Here is a 20,529-nt window from a genome sequence, read left to right as displayed (position 1 = left end):
TTTCCTGTTCCTCGGATGCTCCCTGACCTGCTGTGCTTTTCCAGCAACACACTCTCAACTATGACTACAATCACTCAAATTTGGAAGCATTGACACGATAGGGGAGAGAACTCATGGAAACCTATAAAATACTAACAGGATTCGACAGGCTAAGCACAGGGAGATGTTTCTGCTGAACGGGATATTAGAAACAGAGTAAGGCTAGGGGTCGGATGTAGGACTGAGACGAAGATAATATTTTCTATGCAGAGAGCGGTGAGCCTGTACAATTATTTTGCCACAGATTGCAGTTGAGGTGCAAGTGTTAAAAGTTTTCAGAATGGGTTAGGATTAATGGCGTCGCAGGGCATTGTGTAAAACCATGGACGCTGAATTGAGTAGGATGATCAGCCATGATTATATTGAATGGCAGAGCAAGCTCTAAAGGGCAAGTGACCTACCCTTATTCTTGTTTTCTATGTATTATTTGTTTCTATGTAACATACCTCTATCTGTAGCATAAAGAGATGTGTTAATTACGGTAGTAAAGAAGTAGCATGTTATACAAATAGATTGAGGGACAGTCTGAAAAAAAGTTACCACTTCACAATCTTGTAAGAATCACAAACAGTCAGTAACCAGGTATAGATAGTAATCAGAAAGGCAAATTAGATACTAACCTTTATTAGCAGACCAGGTGTACACGAACTTAAGAATAATGTGATTTCATTCTACAGAGCATTGACGTGACCATGAGAAAGAACTGTGTGGATATTTCTGAGGAAGTATTTAGTGTAAATGGTTCAGAGAAGATGAAGACCTGAAGAGATTGGAGCGCCTTATCGGTATAGGTTGGAAATGTGCATTTATAATGTCAGAGAACCATTGCCACTGAAGCTGATAACAGCGAGTTTACAAGTTCCGAAATTATCTTGGCAAAGATATGTTGCCTTTTTGGTCATTCAACAAACGCGTCGAAAACTGTGGCGCTGGAAAAGCACAGCCGCTCAGGCAGCATCCGAGGAGCAGGAGAGTCGACGTTTCGAGCACTTCGGCAGATTCCTAATGAACAGCTTATACTCGATGCTGCGGGCCGGCTGTGCTTTTCCAGCACCACACTTTTCGATTCTGATCTCCGGCATCTGCAGTCCTCACTTCCTCCTCGTCCCCAAATGTGGACCATCATTGATCAAAGTGGTAGTTAGTGCTTTCGCACAGAGACAAGGAAGGTTTAATTTTTCGGTTGGTTCAGTTTTGGAACCCTGATTCAGAGGAGAGTGGAAGCAGGAATATTAAATACTTAAAGGAGCAGGTGGACTGATTCCGGCTGGGCAAGAGAATGAAACGTGATCGCTTGCAAATGGGAATGCGGAATATGAAACATAAACATGTCAGCTATGATCTTACCAAATAATGGGGGCAAGCCTTGCTCCTGCTCCTATCATATACGATCATATTTCATACTAATTCTAACTGTTTTAAGGAAAGTTAATGAATACTCGAAGGAAAAGCATGTTCAAAGTTCTCGAAAAAGATGGTTGACTGTGCTTTTATTAATGACTCGCATACCTAAACAGCTTTTTCAATTGAAACACTTTTATTGTGACATAATTCAGCAACTTGAATCAGCGCTTTCGTGTTTGGATTTTTTTTTACCATGATTACTGTGTGTGTCAGCCACCAGCATGATCTGCCCTGGGATTGACAAAGGACAGTGAGGCGCAGGAGCGCGTCATCCAATGTAATTCTGAAGGAGGAGGGCGGAGGCAGACAGCGAGGGGAGCAGACACCCTTCAATATGCCAGGCAGCAGATTCTTTCTTTAGGTTAAACCCGAAAGATGTACAGTTGGGCAAGAGTGCTTTGAAGTGAATGTTCACAGTGAAGCAAGTTGATATAGGCCACATGCACGAGTTATCAGCGAACTGGATAACCTCTGTGTTGCCAAATCTACTTATGACGGGTGGGTGGTACGAGAACTTGGAACTGTCAGTTACCCGCCTGCGACTGCATCCAGAAATAATAGGCCAACCGATGCAGAAGGGCACCTAGGAATTATTCAACCTTCAGCAATGTCCGTAGTGAACGGGCTGAACGAAAGCACTTAGAAATAGAGAGGAAGTTAGGGATATACGGGCAGCAAAATTCCGTGAGACATAAACAGGCAGAACAGTTCCTGCTAAAATCAACATGGTTTCTGAAAGAGACAATCTGACACACTGAGACAGACTGAAACAGGGGGAAAGAGAAACCACGGAAAATAGTCAGAAGTAGAGAGTAAGAGAGAGGGATTCAGCTTTTTTTTTAAAAAAAGTATTCTCCTTTGTGATTCCAGTGTAAATGAACGTGGTTTTTCAGAGATCAAAGGTATGGAATTGTAAAGCAACTGTATTACAAAAACCGCATGTTTAACAGTTCTGTGTAGACATGAGCAAAGAAATAGAGAGATCCGTTAACAGGTGCACGTCTCTCAAACCCTGAGGGTAGTCGTTCCGTCGGTACTCATCTTCTGCCGAGGAACCCTCCAACCACAAGGGATGAACTCAGATTTCTCCAGTTTCCTCATTTCCCCTCCCCCCACCTTGCCTCAGTCGATTCCCTCGAACTCAGCACCGCCTTCCTAACCTGCAATCTTCTTCCTGACCTCTCCGCCCCCAGCCCCACTCCGGCCTATCACCCTCACCTTGACCTCCTTCCACCTATCGCATTTCCAACGCCCCTCCCCCAAGTCCCTCCTCCCTACCTTTTATCTCAGCCTGCTGGACACACTCTCCTCATTCCTGAAGAAGGGCTTATGCCCGAAACGTGAATTCTCCTGCTCCTTGGATGCTGCCTGACCTGCTGCGCTTTTCCAGCAGCACATTTTCAGCTCTGATCTGCAGTCCCCACTTTCTCCTCGCAGTCGGTCAGTAACTATGGGTCACAATTTCGAAGTCATGAGCAAGAGAGCTAGGAGACATTTGTTGACTCCGAGTGTTGCTAAGAGCTGGAAATGTGTTGCCCAGGGAGAGTCAGGGAGGTGCAGTCCACAGGAGGTTTCAAAAGAGAGTAATTACGCAGCCTGAAATTAATTGCCTAGTTTTCAGTGAGCAGAGACTATATATGTTCTGTGCAGGGCCAAGGTTTCCATTGATTAACCTGAAGAGTCACAAGGACACTCGCACAATGGAGGAACTGTGCAAATGTGGGGAGTGCGGGACTCGATTCAATTACCCTTCCGAACTGGATATCCATGACTGCCGGCACACTGGACAGAAGCCATTCACCTGCCCTGGGCGTGGAATAAAAAATTGCAAACGTATCCAGCCTCAAAACACACCAAAGTGTACAAGAGACTGTTCACTGACCGTGATTGTCAGGAACGATCCAATCCTTCACCCAGGCTCCTGATTGATCAATTCATTCTGACCAGAGATATTTTAAATGCTGAGGTTGAGAGAACAGCTTTAACCGCAAACGGCTGAGACACCAACGCACTCACACGTGGATCAGTCCTCTTTTTTTGCTCCACCTCGGGCCACCGGCCTGTGTGGAGTTTGCACGTTCTCCCCGTGTCTGCATGGGTTTCCCCCAACAGTCCAAAGATGTTAGGGTGAATAGGCCACGCTAAATTATCCACAGCGTTCAGGAACGCGTAACATTGGGGGCATGATTCAGGGGAAATGGGTCTGGTTCGTCTACTCTTGTTGGGTGTGGACTCGGTGGGCCGAATGGCCTGGTTCCACGCTGTAAGGATTGTATGGAAGGGATTCATTATGTCATCCCATCTTCTGACACACCAACCTGTTCAAACTGATGAGACTGTGGAAACTGCTTTAAAAGTAAAATTGACTTGCAAATCCATCAACGCATTCACAGTTTCCTTGCCCCCTGAATGTGAGCATATTCAGGTGTTTCTTTTTCCCGATTACAGACGCATCAGCGGTTTCACGCTGATCAAAGACCTGTCAAATGTTCTACCTGTGGGAAAAGCTTTAAAGGCGAACAGGATCTGTTGACACACCAGCGAGTTTACACTATTTCATCTGTGGAAAGAAATTCACTCGCTCATCCCACTGAGACACGGACGAGCTGACACCGGAGATAAACCATTTATTTGGTGTGTCTGTGTGGAAAAGGATTCACTGATTCGCCCCATTCACTCATACACTCGCGCATTCACACCCAGCAGAGACCATTCGTTCGTTTCACACGTGGGCGGGGATTCACTCAGCGATCGCAGCTCAGTGACCTCTCAAATTGTTCACACTGACCTTTCAAGGGTTCTCATTGTGAGAAGGTCTTTCAACTCAGAAAGTATCCGGTGATGGATCAGATGGGGGGAGGGGGATGCCGTTCTAAGTGAGGGAACGAATTCATTCAGTCACCCCACCTGCTGAGACCCGGTCATCTTCAAATCGGGGAGAGATTGTTCATCTGCTCCACGACATGGGAAGATATTTGCTCAACTTGCTGAGATACCAGCACGTTCCCATAAGTGACGGCCAGGGCAGATTCTGCTTTGTAATTATATTCTGCACTGAATCACTCGAAGAACTGAACCAAGGTCATAACGGCAGGTGATGTTGCTGATGTTAATATTCCTTATAACTGGGTGGCAGGGACCGAGACAGCAACGTGAATGAATTCGACAGATAAATTTAAGTTTGGCACTCTGGTCCAGGCAGACAGTTTAAAACACAGGAGTCAAAAATGTCAGCTTGAGATAAAAGAGCTGAGGTTGGTTTCTGCTTTTCCATTCCCTTCCTCATTCGCCAGGGACTGAGTGACTTTTATCACTCCTCCCACCTGGCGTAAGCTGGCTTTGAGTAGTTTGCTATTAAACAGCCAAACTGTCGAGTTTTGTGACGCGGAGAGAAAGAGTGAATGTTTCAAGTCAATGAGCTTTCATCAGACCTGAGGAATGTTAAACATTGAATGGACCTTGCGCAAGGAATTGGGTGCAAACTTGACGAGATGAGTCAATGTTGGATGAAGGAAACTAACGAATTGAGAAACTTGTCACCTGGACGCTATGAGCAGCGCGGCAGCTCAGTGGTGAGCACTGCTGCCTCACAGCTCCAGGGACTTGGGTTTGATTTCACCTTCGAGCTATTGTCTGTGTCGAGTTTGCACATTCTCCCCGTGTCTGCGTGGGTTTCCTCTGGGGGCTCCGGTTTCCTGCCACAAACCAAACATGTGCAAGTTAGGTGAAATGACCATGCTAAATTGTCCATCGTGTTCAGGGATTTGCAGGTTGAAGGGAAACGTAGAGCAATGGGGAATGGGTTGGGCTGGGATACCTTTTGGAGGAATGGTGTGGACTTGATGGGCCGAAGGGCCTTTTTCCACACTGGAGGGAATCTAAGATTCTAAAATCACAGTGAAAAGGGACTGTATGTTGATATGACTCCAATCAATCATTCAGTCTAGAGAGACAAAAGGACATTGGCCCAATGGAGAAAACGTGGAAATATGAGGAGTTTGGGAAGGGATTCATTCACTCAACTCTTCAACCTCACCTAACATGACTCTTTCACTCAAGTTAAGAGACTTTTAACATGTTCCATTTGTGAGAAAAGCCCTATAAACAAAGGGAATCTGCTAACGGTGGCTCAGTGGTTAGCACTGCTGCCTCACAGCACCAGGATCTCAGGTTCGATTGCAGCCTGGGCAACTGTCCGTGTGGAGTTTGCACATTCTCCCCGTGTCTGCGTGGGTTTCCTCCGGGTGCTCCGGTTTCCTCCCACAGTCCAAAGATGTGCAGGGCAGGTGAATTGGCCATGCTAAATTGCCCATAGTGTTAGGTGCATTAGTCAGAGGGAAATGGGGTCTGGGCGGGTTACTCTTTGGAGGGTCGATGTGGACTGCTTGGACCGAAGGTCCTGTTTCCACACTGTAGGGAATCTAATCTATTATAATCTATCACACCAGAAAGTTCGCACTGAGGTGGTGTCATTCACCTGCCCCGAGTATGGGGAAGGAGTCATTCATAGAGTCATACAGAACAGAAACAGACCCTTTGGTCCAACTCATCCACACCAACCAGTCATCCCATTCTGACCTGGTCCTATTTTAAGCACTTGGGTCCATGGTCCTGTAAACCTGTAATTCATGTACCCATCCGGATGTCTCTTAAATGTTGTAATTGTACCAGCCTCCACCACTTCCTCTGACAGCTCATTCCATGCACACAGCTCCCTCTGTGTGAAACTAAAACCCCTCAGAGTCTTTTCAAATCTTTCTCCTCATACCTTAAACCCATATCCTCTAGGTTTGGACTCTCGTAAGTCAAAGGTGGGGCATCAAAAACCCCTCGATTAGATTCCAGTCTGTAACTTACTCCCTGGTGACTTATTCTGTATATAAACCACCCCGATCCCCTCAATTAGCTTCCAGCCTGTAACTCACTCCCGGGTATCTGTTATTCCTTATATAAATTCCCCTGAACCACTTACTTAGCTTCCAATCTGTAACTCACTCCCAGGTATCCGTTACTCAGTATATTAAGTGCACCCTCCCATGAAACTCCTCGATTAGATTCAAGTCGGTAACTCCCTCCCGAGTATCTGTTATTCTGTATATAAACCATCCCAAACCCTTGATTAGATTCCAGTCTGTAACTCCCTCTTGGGTATCTGTTAATCTGTATATAAACCATCTGGAACACCTTGAATAGATTCCAGACTGGGAATCATTCTGGGGTAGCTGTTATTCTGTATATAAACTATCCTAGCCCCCACCCCACACCTCAGTCTACTCGATTAGATTCCAGTCTGTAACACCCTCCCGGGTACATGTTTTTCTGAACATAAACCCATTGATTGATTCTTGTCTGTACCTCACTCCCTGGTATCTGTTGTTCGATCTCTAAACCACCCAGAACTGTTTGGATAGATTCCAGGATATAACTGAATCGTGGGTATCTGTTATTCTATATATAAGCAAGCCCAAACCCCTCGATTAGATTCCAGTTTGTAACTCCCTCCCAGGTACCTGCTATTCTGTATAAATGAAACGAACCACCCTAAGGCTATCAAACTAATTCCTTTTATACCATCGGCCTACTGGACTAGGTTTGAATTCCTGTGCTGGTAAAGTTTGTTTTTCTCTTCGGGTCTCCACCACATCCCTCCCCTGACTTCAGCCATACTGTGGCCTACCCTATTGAGGCTTTGGGAAAAATCGGCCTTCAGCAAATTCCCAGCCAACAGGGAAGACAGATCTTAGTTCTTACACTACATAACTTCAGTGAGCTGATGCTTATCATGGGTGTCGACTCTCTGGGCATTTGATTCTATGTCATGGAGCCAACAATCGCTGGTCTACACCATCATGTGTCGAGAAAGTAGGCCACAGGCCTACTGTGGTTCCTAGGCAGCAGGATAGTCATTAACCGGCATTTTGTATCCATCACGATCTACATCTGAGAGGCTAAAAGCCTCCATACAGCTTAGATGCAGAGTAAAGCTTCCTTGACACTACACATCCTCCACCCCCCACCAAACATTCCCAGCAGATGGCCAGCATGGGGTTAGATACAAAGCACAGTGCTCTGTAATATGCTGCTGGGTGGATCTGCCTCAATAAAAATTGCATTGATCTGAAGGAGATTTTGCCAGTAGGCATTTGAATAATCGAGCTCTTCTCTTTCTCCCACTGTCTCTAATTCTCCCTCTCTTGCTTTCTCTCCTCCTCTCTTTTGCCTGGTCAGTATCTCTCTCACTTTCTACTTCTCTCAGTCTGTATCTCTCTCTCTCTCTCTTCATCCCTCCCCCTCTCCCCTGTCCCTCCTCTTTCCCTCTCTGGTTCTCTCTCTTTTCAACTCAGTCTGTAAAGTAAGTGTGTGCGTCTGTATGTATCTCTCTCTCTCTCTGTTGTTCTCTCTCTGTCTGCGTGTATCTCTCTCACTGTCTGCCTCTGTCTCTCCCTCTTTCTCTGAATCTTTGTCTCTGCCCCTTTTTTTCTCTCTCTCTCTCTCTGTCTGTCTCTGTTTCTCTCTGTGTGTTTCTCTCCGTCTTTCTCTCTCTCTCTCTCTCTCTCTGTCTGCCTCCCTCCCTCCCTCTTGATCTCTCTACAATCTTTTGTCCATACTGCCCTCAGGCATGTGTTTGGGTTGCACTGGTTTGAACCAGGAGGAATCCAGTTCCCACTGACCCAGCCCCAATTCCAGCTTGTTGTCTGAGCCAGGAGTGGATCGCAGTGAGACGCCGCCGAGAGAGAGTGACACACACAGAGACAGAGACAGCTAAAAAAATCCAGGTGAGATTCAACACACAGATGGGGGGAGAGAGAGACACACAGAGAGAGAAAGAGTTCGGATTGGGGAGCAGAGAGGAAAAGCCAGACAGTGTGTGAATGTGACTTTCTCTCTGTCTCTCTCTCTCTCGTGCGCGCGCTCTTTGTCTCTCCTTCCCTCTATCTCGATCTCTGTACATTCTCCCTGTGGGTGCCTCAGGCATGTCTGGGTTGCACTGGTTTGAATTGGGAGCGAGACAGTTCCCATTAACCCAGCCCCAATCCCTGCTACATGTCTGAACCAGGAGCAGATCACAGTGAGACGCCACTGAGAGACAGACAGAGAGAAACAGATAGAGAGAGGGAGGGAAACAGTGACTATCTCCCAGCCTCTGTCCCTTTCTCTCTCTCCCATCTTCCCTCCCACTCTTTCCTTCCCCTTCCCTTACCACCCCCATGCCCTCCCTGCCCCTCTCTGTCTAACTCTCTCTCTCTCTCTCTCATTCACAAACACACACACACACACACACACACACACACACACACACACACACACACACACACACACACACACACACACTCTCTCTCTCTCTCTCTCTCTCTCTCTCTCTCTCTCACAGACTCTCCCTTCCTCTCGCACAGATGCCAGAAAAGGAGAGCAGGCCGGAAGGCGAGGGGGAGAGCCAGGAGAGGGATGAGGCCAAGATGACGGAGGAGACCAAAGGCTGGCTGAAGATGCCATCTTCATTCACAGAGGCTCTGAGCACCTTCTGTAGCACGACCACCATCCACGGGGCGGTAAGGCTGATCTGTACTGAGGGCAATCGAATGAAAACCGGCCTATGGGCAGCCATCCTAGCACTCACCCTGGGTGCCATGTACTGGCAGTTTGGCCTCATCTGTCGGCAGTACCTACAGTTCCCCGTTCAAATTTCACTCTCGATCCACAGCGGCAAAATTGAGTTCCCCGCTGTCACCATTTGCACTCTCAACCCATACAGGTAAGGCTCTCTCTACACTGTCAACTCTACCCCTAACAATCAAACACTCCCAGGACAGGTACAGAGCAGGGTCGGACACAGAATAAAGCTTTTTCTACACTGCTCCCCCATCAAACACTGCCAGGACAAGGACAGCACAGGGTGAGATACAGAGTAAAGCTGCTTCTACATAGTCTTCAATGTGGGGACAGTCAGGTCAGGGACTGCACAGAGTTAGATACAAAGTAATTCTCCCTCTACACACTCCCCACCCACCCCCATTAAACACTCCCAGGGACAGGTACAGCATAGGCTTAGACGTAGACTAAAGCTACCTTTATATCCCCACTCCCACCAAACACTCCCAGGACAAGAACAGCTCTACAGGGTTAGATACAGAGAAAATCTCACTCTACTCTGTCCCCCATCAAACACTCCCAGGACAAGTACAGACCAGGCTCGACACAGAGTAAAGCTCCTTCTGTATTGATCGGGCAGCACGGTGGTTAGCACTGCTGCCTCACAGCGCCATACACCCAGGTTCAATTCCCGACTCAGGCAACTGTGGAGTTTGCACATTCTCCCTGTGTCTGCGTGGGTTTCCTTCCAGGTGCAGGTCAGGTGTATTGGCCATGCTACATTGCCCATAGTGTTAGGTAAAGGGGTAAATGTAGGGGAATGGGTGGGTTGCGCTTCAGCGGGTCGGTGTGGACTTGTTGGCCCAAAGGGCCTGTTTCTGCACTGTAAGTAATCTAATCTAATTGTCCCTCCATCAAACACTTCCAACTCAGGAGACAACATGGGGTTAGATACAAAGTAAAGCTCCTAGAGGACAGTGAGGTCTGCAGTTGCTGGAGATGCGAGGTGAGAGTGCATTGCCGGAAAAGCACGGCAGGGCAGGCAACATCTGAGGAGCAGGAAAATTGATGTTTCGGAATCCTGATGAAGGGCTCCGGCCCAAAACACCGGTGTTCCTGCTCCTCAGATGCTGCCTGACCTGCTGTGCTTTTCCAGCACCACACCCTCGACAAAGTGAAGCTCCCGCTACCCCTTGCCAAACCTGACATGAATATATTTGTGCCCCCTGTAGGTACGAGGAGGTAAGTGCCAACCTGAGGGAACTGGACCTGTTGACCCGGGAGGCGCTGTACCTCCTGTATGGCTACCGGGGCCCCGGGAATGGAGCCTCCACGCCACCCAGCCAGGATCGCCAGGCTGCCATCCCGCGGCGCCTGGGCCTGCGGCTGATCAACCCAGGGTGGCGGCACGGATCGCCCGCCCTGGAGATCGGGCCCCGGCGGGCGGGTGGCAGAGCCGGCGATGCCTGGGCCCACAACCCACCTCTGACCCGAAACAGCTCTTGGAAGATCGGCTTCGAGCTGGTAAGTTCTGGAGGAGTGGGAAGAGAACATTCTCAGATCGTTCGGGGGGGGGGGGAAGGTGTCCTGACCTAGACCTCTTCCCAGCTGAGCACGGATCCTGTTTTGCCGGTCGACCTGGTGGGGCGGCACAGTAGTGGCTTCCAGCGCCCTCCACCAGACCATGGAGACCTGCGGGTGAGACATTCCCCCAATTGCTTTCAGCTATTCTCTTTTCTGACCCCTCTCCCCAACGCTTTCCCCACCTCGCCCCCACATCCCCCACCCTCTCCATACATCCCACCGATCCCCATGCACAGTGCAATTCCACTGGCGGAGACTGCTTTTACAACTGGCACTCATCCGGCGTGGATGCCCTGAGGGAGTGGTACACCTTCCACTACGTGAACCTCATGGCACGCATCTCCCGCGAAGCAGCACCCTCGGACGAGGCGAGGACGCGAGAGTTCGTCCAGGATTGTCGGTTCAACGGCTTCGCCTGTCGGGAGAGGTGAGGGAGAGAGAGAGAGAGACAGAAAGACAGAGAAAGAAATGAGAGAGACAGGAAAGAGAGAAGGGACAGAGAGAGAGATGTGAGGGAGACAGGAGAGAGAAAAAGGACAGAGAGAGAGGTGAGGGAGACAGGAGAGAGAGAAGGGACAGAGAGAGAGGTGAGGGAGACAGGAGAGAGAGAAGGGACAGAGAGAGAGGTGAAGGAAACAGGAGAGAGAGAAGGGACAGAGAGACAGAGGTGAGGGAAACAGGAGAGAGAGAGAGAGAGAGGGGACAGAGAGACAGAGGTGAGGGAGACAGGAGAGAGAGAGAGAGAGACAAGGGACATAGAGAGAGGTGAGGGAGACAGGAGAGAGAGAGAAGAGACAGCGAAAGAGGTGAGGGAGATAGGAGAGAGAGAAGGGACAAAGAGAGAGAGGTGAGGGAGACAGGAGAAAGAAAAGGAAGGGACAGAGAGAGAGAGAGAGAAAGATGGAGAGAGGTGGTAAGGGAGACAAGTTAGAGGGAGGGAGGGAGAGAGAGGGAGAGAAAGACAGAGAAGTTGAGGGAGACAGGAAAGACAGAAAAAGGGTCAGAGAGAGAGGGAGACAGAGAGACAGAGAGGGAGGTGAGGGAGACAGGATAGAGGGAGGGGGAGGAGAGCAAGAGAGAAAGAACATAGAACATAGAAAAGTATGTTGTGCCAAGGATTAATCCTAATGTAGAATAAAAAAAACTTACTTACGCACCCCTCAATTCACTGCTGTCCATGTGCATGTCCAGCAGGCACTTAAATGTCCCTAATAACTCTGCTTCCACCATCATCGCTGGCAACGCATTCCATGCATTCACAACTCTCTGCGTAAACAACCTACCTCTGACATCTCCTCCTTACCTTCCTCCTAATATCTTAAAACTTTGACCCCTCAGCCGAGTCAATCCTGCCCTGGGGAAAAATCTCTGCCTATTGACTCTATCCATGCCTCTTATTACCTTGAATACCTCGATCAGGTCACCTCTCTTCTTCCTTCTCTCCAGAGAGAAAAGTCCAAGCTTAGGCAACCTCTATTCATAAGATAAGCCCTCCAGTCCAGGCAGCATCCTGGTAAACCTTCTTTGCACCCTCTCCAAAGCCTCTGTATCTTTCCTATAGTAGGGCGACCAGAAATGGACACAATATTCCAAATGTGGTCTCACCAGGGAGTTGTAGAGCTAAAGCAAAACCTTGTAGCTCTTAAGCTAGATCCCCCTGTTAATGAAGCCAAAACACCATATGCTTTCTGAACAAACCTATGCACTTGGCTGGCAACTTTGAGGGATCTATGTACTTGAACACCAAGATCCCTCCGTTCCTCCACACTGCCAAGGATCCTGTCTTTAATCCTATATTCAGAATTCAAGTTCGACATTCCAAATTGCATCACTTCGCATTTACCTAGTTTGAACTCCATCTGTCATTTCTTAGCTCAGCTCTGCATCCTGTCTACGTCATGCTGCAGCCTGCAATAGCTCTCAATACTTTCAACAGCACCTCCAACCTTTGTGTCATCCTCAACTTTACTAACCCCCTCCTCAATCTCCTCATCCAAGTCATTTATAAAAACCACAAACTGCAGAGGCCCAAAAACAAAGCCCTGTGGGACACCACTCAACACTGACCTCCAGGCAGAATACTTTCCATCTGCAACCACTTTCTGCTTTCTGTCAGCCAGCCAATTCTGAATCCAGATCGCCAAGTTCTCCCTGTATCCCATACCTCCTGACTTTATGAATGAGTTTACCATGGGGCACCTCATCAAATGCCTTGCTGAAGTCCATATACACCACATCTACTGCTCAACCTTTGTTGACTTGTCTTGTCACCTCCTCAAAGAACTCAATAAGATTAGTTAGGCATGACCTGCCCCTCACAAAACCATGCTGACTGCCTTTAATCATGCTATGCTTTTCCAAATAGTCATTAATCCTATCCCTCAGAATACTTTCCAAATCTTTGCTGACCACAGACATAAGACCAACTGGTCTGTAATTACCAGGGATTTCCCTATTACCTTTCCTGAAAAGAGGAACACCATTCACCTCCTTCCAATCCTCCAGAATGACTCCTGTGGAGAGTGAGGAAGCAAAGATCTTCACCAGCGGCTTAGCAACCTTTTTTCTCACTTCCCAGAGCAACCTAGGATAAATCTGGTCTGGCCCTGGGAACTTATCAATCTTAATGTTTGCCTAAATTTCCAACACGTCAACTTCACCAATCTTGATCTGTTCAAGCCCATATTCCAGCTCCTCAAAGTTCTCATTTTCAACAAGGCCCATTTCCTTAGTAAAGACAGAGGCAAAAAACTCATTCAGAGGTTCCCCTATCCGTTCAGACTCCACGTACAAGTTCCCTATGCTATCCCTGATCGGCCCTACTTTTTCCCTGACCATTCTCTTATTCTTCACGTATGAGTAAAATGCCTTTGAGTTCTCCCGAGTCCTTCCTGCCAAGCCTTTCTTGTGCCCCCTCCTGGCTCTCCTCAGTCCATTTCTGATCTCCTTTCTAGCAAGCCTGTTATCCTCCAAAGCTGAGCTAGATCCTTGCTCCCTCCACCTTACATAAGCTGCCTTCTCCCTTTCGATGAGAAGATCCTCTGTTCTCGTCATCCAAGGCTCCTTAATCTTACCCCTTCTTGCCTGTCTCAGATGAACACATTAATGCATCACTCGCAACAACTGCTCCTTAAACAGTCTCCACTTGTGTGCTGTGCCCTTTCTGCGGCACAGAACCACAGAGAGAGAGAGAGAGAGATGGGAGAGAGAGCGCAGTGAGGGAGAAAGAGGTAGAGAAAGACAGAATGAGAGAGGTGAGGGAGAAGAGCGAGAGAGAGAAAGACACAGCGAGAGACAGAGAGGTGAGGGACAGGAGAGAGAGAGAGAGAGAGAGAGAGAGAAAGAAAGAGAGAGAGAGAGAGAGAGAGAGAGAGAGAGGAGGTGAAGGAGCCAGGAGGGAGGGAGAGAGAGAAAGACAGAGAGACACAGAGATATGAGGGAGAGGGGAAGGAGAGTGAGAGAGGATGGTGAGGAAGGAGGGAGAAAGGGAGTGAGAGAGAGAGAGGGCAAGGACAGAGTCAGAGGGAGAGGGGGAGTAATTCAAGAGTGAGTGGGACAGGGAGAGGGAGCGAGAGGGATAGAGACGGGGTCACTGAGAGACAGAGAATGACAGAGATGGAGAGTGAGGAGTGTCACTGATTTCTCCATCTCTCTGACTAATTCCAGTTTTGACACATCTTTTCACCATCCAATTTATGGAAACTGTTACACCTTCAATGGAATTAATAGCAGCACACAATGGGAATCCTCGCAGGCTGGAAAAGACCATGGTGAGTGAACTTTGAGAGTAAAGCTCCCCCTACACTGTCCCCCATCAAACACTCCCAGGGACAGGGACAGCATGGGGTCAGATATAGATTAAAGCTCTCTCTCTCTGTCTCTCCCTCTCTTTCTCTCCCTCTCTCCGCACCGCCCCCCCCCCCCCCTCTCTGTGATGCCCAGGTCTGTCCCTTGTGCTCAGGATTGAACAGAATGACTCCATTCCTTTTCTGTCGACGGCAGCTGGAGCCCGGATGATGGTTCACTCCCGGGGTCGCTTCCCCTTCATGGAAGATGGTGGCTTTGACATTCGCCCAGGACTGGAGACTTCCATCAGCATGAGGAAGGTCAGGGAGGGAGAGGGAGCCCCTCATCTCCTCCATCATTGAGAGCCACTGCCTCTCTCTCTCTCTCTGTCCTTCCCTCTGTCACCCCCTCCACCCTATCCCTATCTCTGTAACCCCCTCCAGCACCCTACACCCCTCCCTCTCTCTGTCACCTCCTCCAGCTCCTACACTACCTCCCTATCTCTGTAACACCCTCCAGCCCCTACACCTTTCCATGTCTCTGTAACCTTCTCCAGTCCCTACATCCCTCCATATCTTTGTCACCACCTCTGGTCCCTACACCCCCTCCCTATCTCTGTCACCTCCTCCGGCCTCCCTATCTTCTCTCTCTTTCTATCTCTGTTCAAGCCCGGTTCTGATCTATTTCTCTCCTCCCTGTTTCAGGAGGTGGTATCTCGCCTTGGACAGCCATACAGTGACTGTACAGAGAATGGCTCTGACGTGAAAGTTCATAATCTCTACAAATCTGACTACACCCAGCAGGTAACTGAGCCATGGTGTTGCTGCCTCATCTCTCTTGTGAAGATTTGGTGATTGTTGGGGAACAGGTTAATGATAATGTGCTCAATCCTTCTCGAAGCCTCCAGGCCTGAGGCTTTTTCACCTTTTTCAGAAGTTGGTATTGCTCAGCCACAGACTCCTGGGCCTATTGCTAAGGTGCATGCTCTTTAGCCTCATCTCCAGGGCCTATGGCAAAAATTGGCCTCCTTAGGCCTCAGGCTCCTGCGCCATTTCCTGATGCTGGCTTCCATTGGCCTCAGGGTTCCCAGCCTCTTGCTAAGGTTGCACTCCCTAGGCCTCAGGCTCCCAGGCCGATTGCTAAGGTTCATGTTGTTAGGCCTCAGCCTCCAGAGCCTATTGGTGAAGATGGCATCCCTAGGCCTCAGGCTCTTGGGCTAGTTGCTAAGCTTCACATTTCTGGCTTCAGGTTCTCTGGCCTGTTACCCAGTTTCCTGGTCCTTCTGTTGCTGCTCTCAACAATGCAGTCCAAGCCTTTCCCAACACACCTTTCCACTAAGGTTCTGATTGTTCCTCTCTTTTCCACCCACTTGCTCTTCCAAAAGACTTGCGTCCGTTCCTGCTTCCAGCTCACCATGGTGTCCCGCTGCGGCTGTGCCTACTATTACTACCCGCTGCCCTCAGGAGCAGAGTACTGCAATTACAACAAACACACCGCTTGGGGTAAGTGAGGCCTGTTGTGATAGGCCTGTATTGCATCCACAGTTAGTCACATATCCTAAAACGAGCTACAGCCCATTATGACCTGTTGCTAAGGAGGAGATGTGTCTTGGTCAGGATTTCGAGGCCTGCTGTTGAGGATAAGGTGGGATTTGGACAGGGTTTGGGGCCTGTTCCGAAGGAGAAAAGGTAATTGAAAGGATTTTGGGCCCAAGCTAAGGGTAAGCTGGGATTTGGTCACAGAATTTGGACCAGTTGCTAAGGATAAGACAGTATGTGGACAGGGTTTAGGACTTAAGGATAAGGATGGGTCAGGAGTTAGTCAGGGCCCGAGGCCTGTGGCTAAGGGTTGAGGGTAACTGATCATGGTTTGGGACCATTGACAAGGATGCGATAGGGGTTGGTCAGAATATTCCTAAGTGGAAGGATAAGTGGAAAACAGCCACGATTTTAGATCTGTCGCTAAGAATGAGTTAAGAGTTGATGAGGGTTTGGGGTCTTTTGCTAAGGAGAGAGAGAAATTTACCAAGGCTTTGGGCCTGTTGTAAGGGTGGGATGGAAGCTAGGCAAGGTTGGGGCCTATTGCTAAGGAGATTTAGCCATAGTCTTAGGCCTGTTGTGAAGGATGGAAGGGAAGCTGGCCAAAGCTTTGGGCCTGTTGCTGTGCAGGGAAGGAAATTGGCCAAGATTTTGTAGCTGTTGCTCAGGGTTAGAGGGAACTTGGTTACAGTTATGGGCCTGTGCTCAGGCTGAGGCAGGAATTGGTCAAAGAACTTCCTGCTCACCTCGCTCTGTCTCTCTCACTACCAGGGCACTGCTATTACCGGCTGGCAAAAGAATTCACAGACGACGTCCTCGGTTGTTTCAAAATCTGTCAGAAACCATGCAAGTGAGTATAAAAGCAAACTCAGAACCAGGCCTCAACCAGAATGTGGAGAGGGCAGGCACTATCAAACGGTCAGCGCTGAGGGAGCAGGCACTGTTGGAAGTTTCAGCGCTGACAGAGCAGGCACTGTTGGAAAGTCAGCACTGAGGAAGCGGGCATTGTCGGAGGGTCAGCGCCGTGGAAGCGGGCACTGTCAGAGGGTCAGTGCTGAGGAAGCAGGCACTGTTTGAGGGTAAGCACTGAGGGAGCAGGTGCTGTCGGACAATCAGTACGGAGGGATTATATTTAATCTAATTCTTGGTGATATTTTCAGACAAACTGAATATCAAATGACAGCTGGATATACAAACTGGCCATCAAAAAATTCATGGGTAAGTCCAATGAAATTAAATCAACTAAAAACCCACCTGTATTTAGAGACACACGCAGTCTTTCTCTGTCTCTCTCTCTCTCACACACACACACACACACACGCACGCGTACACACACACTCTCCCTCTCTCTCACGCAAACTTCACTCTGTCATATACTCTCTCACAGATACTCCCTCTCTCTGTCTCGTTCACACACTCTCTGTCGATAATGTTGCATTCTCTATCCAATCCCTAGAGCTGGATGAATCCTATCTTCCAGAATCAACACCGTTCTGCCACCTCCAACAGGTCAGTAATGTTGAAACTCCCTCTCTGTTCTTCTCTCTGGCGATTTCTCTCACTGTCTGTCTCTCTGTTTCAATTTGAATACCTCTCTCTCTCTCTCTCTCTTTCTGTCTGTCTTTCCATCTGTCGCCCCCTCTCCAAGCCCACCATCTATTCACCCTGTCTCTTTCTCCCTCTGGAGCAGGAAGGAACTAGCCAAACTGAACCTCTTCTTCTGTGAGCTGAACTACAAATCGATGAGGGAGACCGCAGCACTGCCTGTGAGTTTCTCTTGCTCCCATCGGTTTCGCGGGGTCACCTTGTGCTCTCTACCCGGGAAGTAGGGGCATCGAGTGGAGGGGGTCTGCCCAGACGGGCAGGGAAGTGTACGTCAAGAGGTGGCCGAGGTGGCTTATGAAACATTGAAATCTTAAAAATGCCAATCTGGCAACGTCGAAGTAATCAAGTTCCACTTTCGCAAGTTCTAGAGCTGTAAGGGACAGGCGGGAGAGTTCTGAAGCATGGGGCTGATGAGGAGGAGAGATGGAGGAAGCATTGGGCGCTTCCCTTTGGTGGGAGTCACAATTAACATCCCGTCTTGCCTTTACCTCCTACCCCTGTAGGTGGCGGTCATGCTTGCCAACTTGGGAAGCCAATGGAGTCTCTGGCTTGGCTCCTCTGTCATGTCTGTCCTGGAGATGGTGGAACTTATCTTCGACCTTATCACCCTTGCTGTCATCTTGCTCTGGGCCCGCTCTCCGACCCCGGGACCTCCCGCTGAGGACTCCGCCCATCCGTCAGATGCTACCCTTCATGTGCCCCCCTCATTCTTGTAAATCCCAAAGAGTACGGACCTGTCCTCTACAGATTACTCGGTAACGCCACACCTCTGGGATCAGCAAGTGAACCTTCTTCGGATTGCTTCTGACATCAGAATCTACTTCCTCAGATACAGCACCACAAAACAGTTTCTTCGGATACAGGACCCACCCCAAAAACTGTTTGCGTATGCTGGCTGTGGTCTGACATGTAACTTGCACATTTCTAGCAAAATCTCTCCCTAAATTTATACACCATTTCTCAGCAACAAAAGACCATTTGCATTCCCAATTCCTCACTGAACTTAGACACTCAGATTTTGTGATTTATGTACTCCTCGAAGTTGTCCTGTCTGGCAACCTTCACAGTCTGTCAGCTTTGAAATAATATCCCGTTTCTCTATTCTTCCTGCCAAAGTGCAGAACTCCTCAACCACCCTCACCTCAAAATGATTGGAGTGCGAATGGATTTGGCACTGGAACAGTTCGAGGATGAGGCTGGGAATGAAATACAGTGAGCGATATTGTTCCATTGAAAGATAGAGAGAGAAGGAAAGAGCCAAGAGAGAGACTGAAGGAGACAGCAACAAAGAGAGGTAAAGGTGGAGAACGAGAGACAGTGAGAGACATACAGAGTGCTAAAACAGAGAGAGAGGTAGGGAGACACAGAGAAAGGGGAGGAACAGGGAGAGGTAGAAAGAGAGGGAAGCAGAGAGCGAGGGAAGCACAGAGAGAGAGTGTGAAGGAGACAGCAAGAGAGAGAGAGAAAAACACAGACAGACAAAGTGTCAGAAAGAGCGAGATACAGTCAGAGAGAGAGGTGGAGAAACAGAGAGAGACAAGGACAGGTAGAGAGAGACACACAGAGAGAGAGAGAGAGAGAGAGAGGGGAAAGGAGACAGCAAGTGAGAGGTAAAGATAGAGAAAGAGAGACAGAGTGAGAGACAGAGCAGTGAGGGAGAGGGAAAAAAAAGAGAGCGTGAGAAAGGAGACAGAAAGGGAGAGAGACAGATAGGGAGAAAGACACAGAAAGACACAGAGAGAGAGATGGTAAGAACTGAAAGAACTGCAGATGCTGTAAATCAGAATCAAGAACAGACATTACTGGAAAAGCTCAGCTGGTCTGGCAGCATCTGTGTACAGAAATCAGAGTTAATGTTTTGGGTTACAGCTTTTTTTTGCAGAAGGTAGGGTACAGGGAAGGGGGTAAGGAGTAAATTATAGGTGGGAATAGTCTCAGAGAATCAATGGTTGCTCATGAGGACTATTAGTGAACAATGGGTTGTGTCTAACTGCAGACCATGTGATTAGATTAGATTCCCTACAGTGTGGAAACAGACTCTTCGTCCCAACGAGTCCACACCGACCCACCATTTCCCCCTGAGTAATGCACCTAATGCTATGGGCAATTTAATATGGCCAATTCACCTGACCTGCACATCTTTGTGACTGTGGCAGGAAACCGGAGCACCCGGAGGAGACCCACACAGTCACGGGGAGAATGTGCAAACTCCACACAGACAGTCGCCCGAGGCTGGAATCGAACCTGGGACCCTGGTACTGTGAGGCAGCAGTGCTAACCACTGAGCCACTCCTATGACAAGGCCTGGCAATGAGTGGGTTAGGTGAAGGACATGACAGAAGGAGCCTCATGCCCTGAAATGGTTGAACTCGATATTGAGTCCGTGTAGAGTTCCCAAGCAGCAAATGAAGTGCAGGAATAATAGCAGCAGGAGTCAGCCATCTGCCACTCGGACCAAAATAGATGACCTACTTTTACCAACATTGTACTCCATCTGCCAGACCCAGTCCACTCACTTAACCAATCTACGTCCTTCAGCAGACTTTCAGTGTCCTCTGCACATTTTGCAATATCATTCGCTTCTGTGTCATCTGCCAACTTTGAGACGTTACCCCTGGTCCCCAACTCTAAATCATTTATGCAAATTGCAAACGATTATGGCCCCAATACTGATCTCTGAAGCATACTACAAGCGACTGACGTGAACCATTTATTCCCCACTCTCTGCTTTCTGTTAGTTAACCAATCTTCTATCCATGCTACTATGTTATCCATAATGCTGTGCACTTTTATCGGATGTAGCAGCCTTTTGTGTGGTACCTTGCCAAATGCCTTCTGGAAATCCAGCTACACCGCATTCACCGGTTCCCTGTTATCCACCGTGCTTGTAATGATCTCAAAGACTTCCAATAAATGAGTTCAAAATGACCCGCTGATTCTCTTGTTGGGAAGAAAATGAGAGTGTGAGAGACAGAGAGAGTGA

At 48.6% G+C, this 20,529-nt stretch overlaps 1 protein-coding gene across 3 annotated transcripts; it reads left to right on the top strand.

Annotated features, from left to right (window-relative positions):
- Window positions 1–4,284: 4,284 nt before the first annotated feature.
- On the top strand, window positions 4,285–20,458 carry LOC132807647 (amiloride-sensitive sodium channel subunit alpha-like). Of its 3 annotated transcripts, none has more exons than XM_060821698.1 (14): window positions 4,285–4,537; window positions 7,788–8,219; window positions 8,838–9,196; window positions 10,266–10,557; window positions 10,854–11,044; window positions 14,284–14,387; window positions 14,560–14,723; window positions 15,108–15,206; window positions 15,788–15,905; window positions 16,713–16,791; window positions 17,102–17,159; window positions 17,398–17,450; window positions 17,632–17,707; window positions 18,050–20,458. In XM_060821698.1, the coding sequence occupies exons 3-14, from the start codon at window positions 8,838–8,840 to the stop codon at window positions 18,260–18,262; spliced, it is 1,806 nt and encodes a 601-aa protein (XP_060677681.1). In that variant the 5' UTR covers window positions 4,285–4,537; window positions 7,788–8,219; the 3' UTR covers window positions 18,263–20,458. The 3 variants fall into 3 exon arrangements, with proteins under 3 accessions (XP_060677681.1, XP_060677680.1, XP_060677679.1); XM_060821697.1 differs by having other exon boundaries at window positions 7,700–8,219; XM_060821696.1 differs by having other exon boundaries at window positions 7,672–8,219.
- The last annotated feature ends 71 nt before the right edge of the window (window positions 20,459–20,529 follow it).

The sequence above is a fragment of the Hemiscyllium ocellatum genome (genome assembly GCF_020745735.1).
Source record: "Hemiscyllium ocellatum isolate sHemOce1 chromosome 27 unlocalized genomic scaffold, sHemOce1.pat.X.cur. SUPER_27_unloc_2, whole genome shotgun sequence".
In the NCBI taxonomy this organism is placed as follows: domain Eukaryota; kingdom Metazoa; phylum Chordata; class Chondrichthyes; order Orectolobiformes; family Hemiscylliidae; genus Hemiscyllium; species Hemiscyllium ocellatum.
The sequence above is the reverse complement of the archived record's forward strand: the minus strand, read 5'-3'. Positions and strand labels throughout refer to the sequence as shown.

What these genes read in the sequence shown, in the direction of transcription:
- LOC132807647 (XM_060821698.1), top strand. Translation starts at nt 8,838, where the DNA reads ATGCCAGAAAAGGAGAGCAGGCCGGAAGGCGAGGGGGAGAGCCAGGAG. An exon ending in GCAGGCTGGAAAAGACCATG is followed by an intron (nt 14,388 to 14,559) that starts GTGAGTGAACTT and finishes TGTGATGCCCAG; the next exon opens with GTCTGTCCCTTGTGCTCAGG. An exon ending in CGTTCTGCCACCTCCAACAG is followed by an intron (nt 17,451 to 17,631) that starts GTCAGTAATGTT and finishes CCTCTGGAGCAG; the next exon opens with GAAGGAACTAGCCAAACTGA.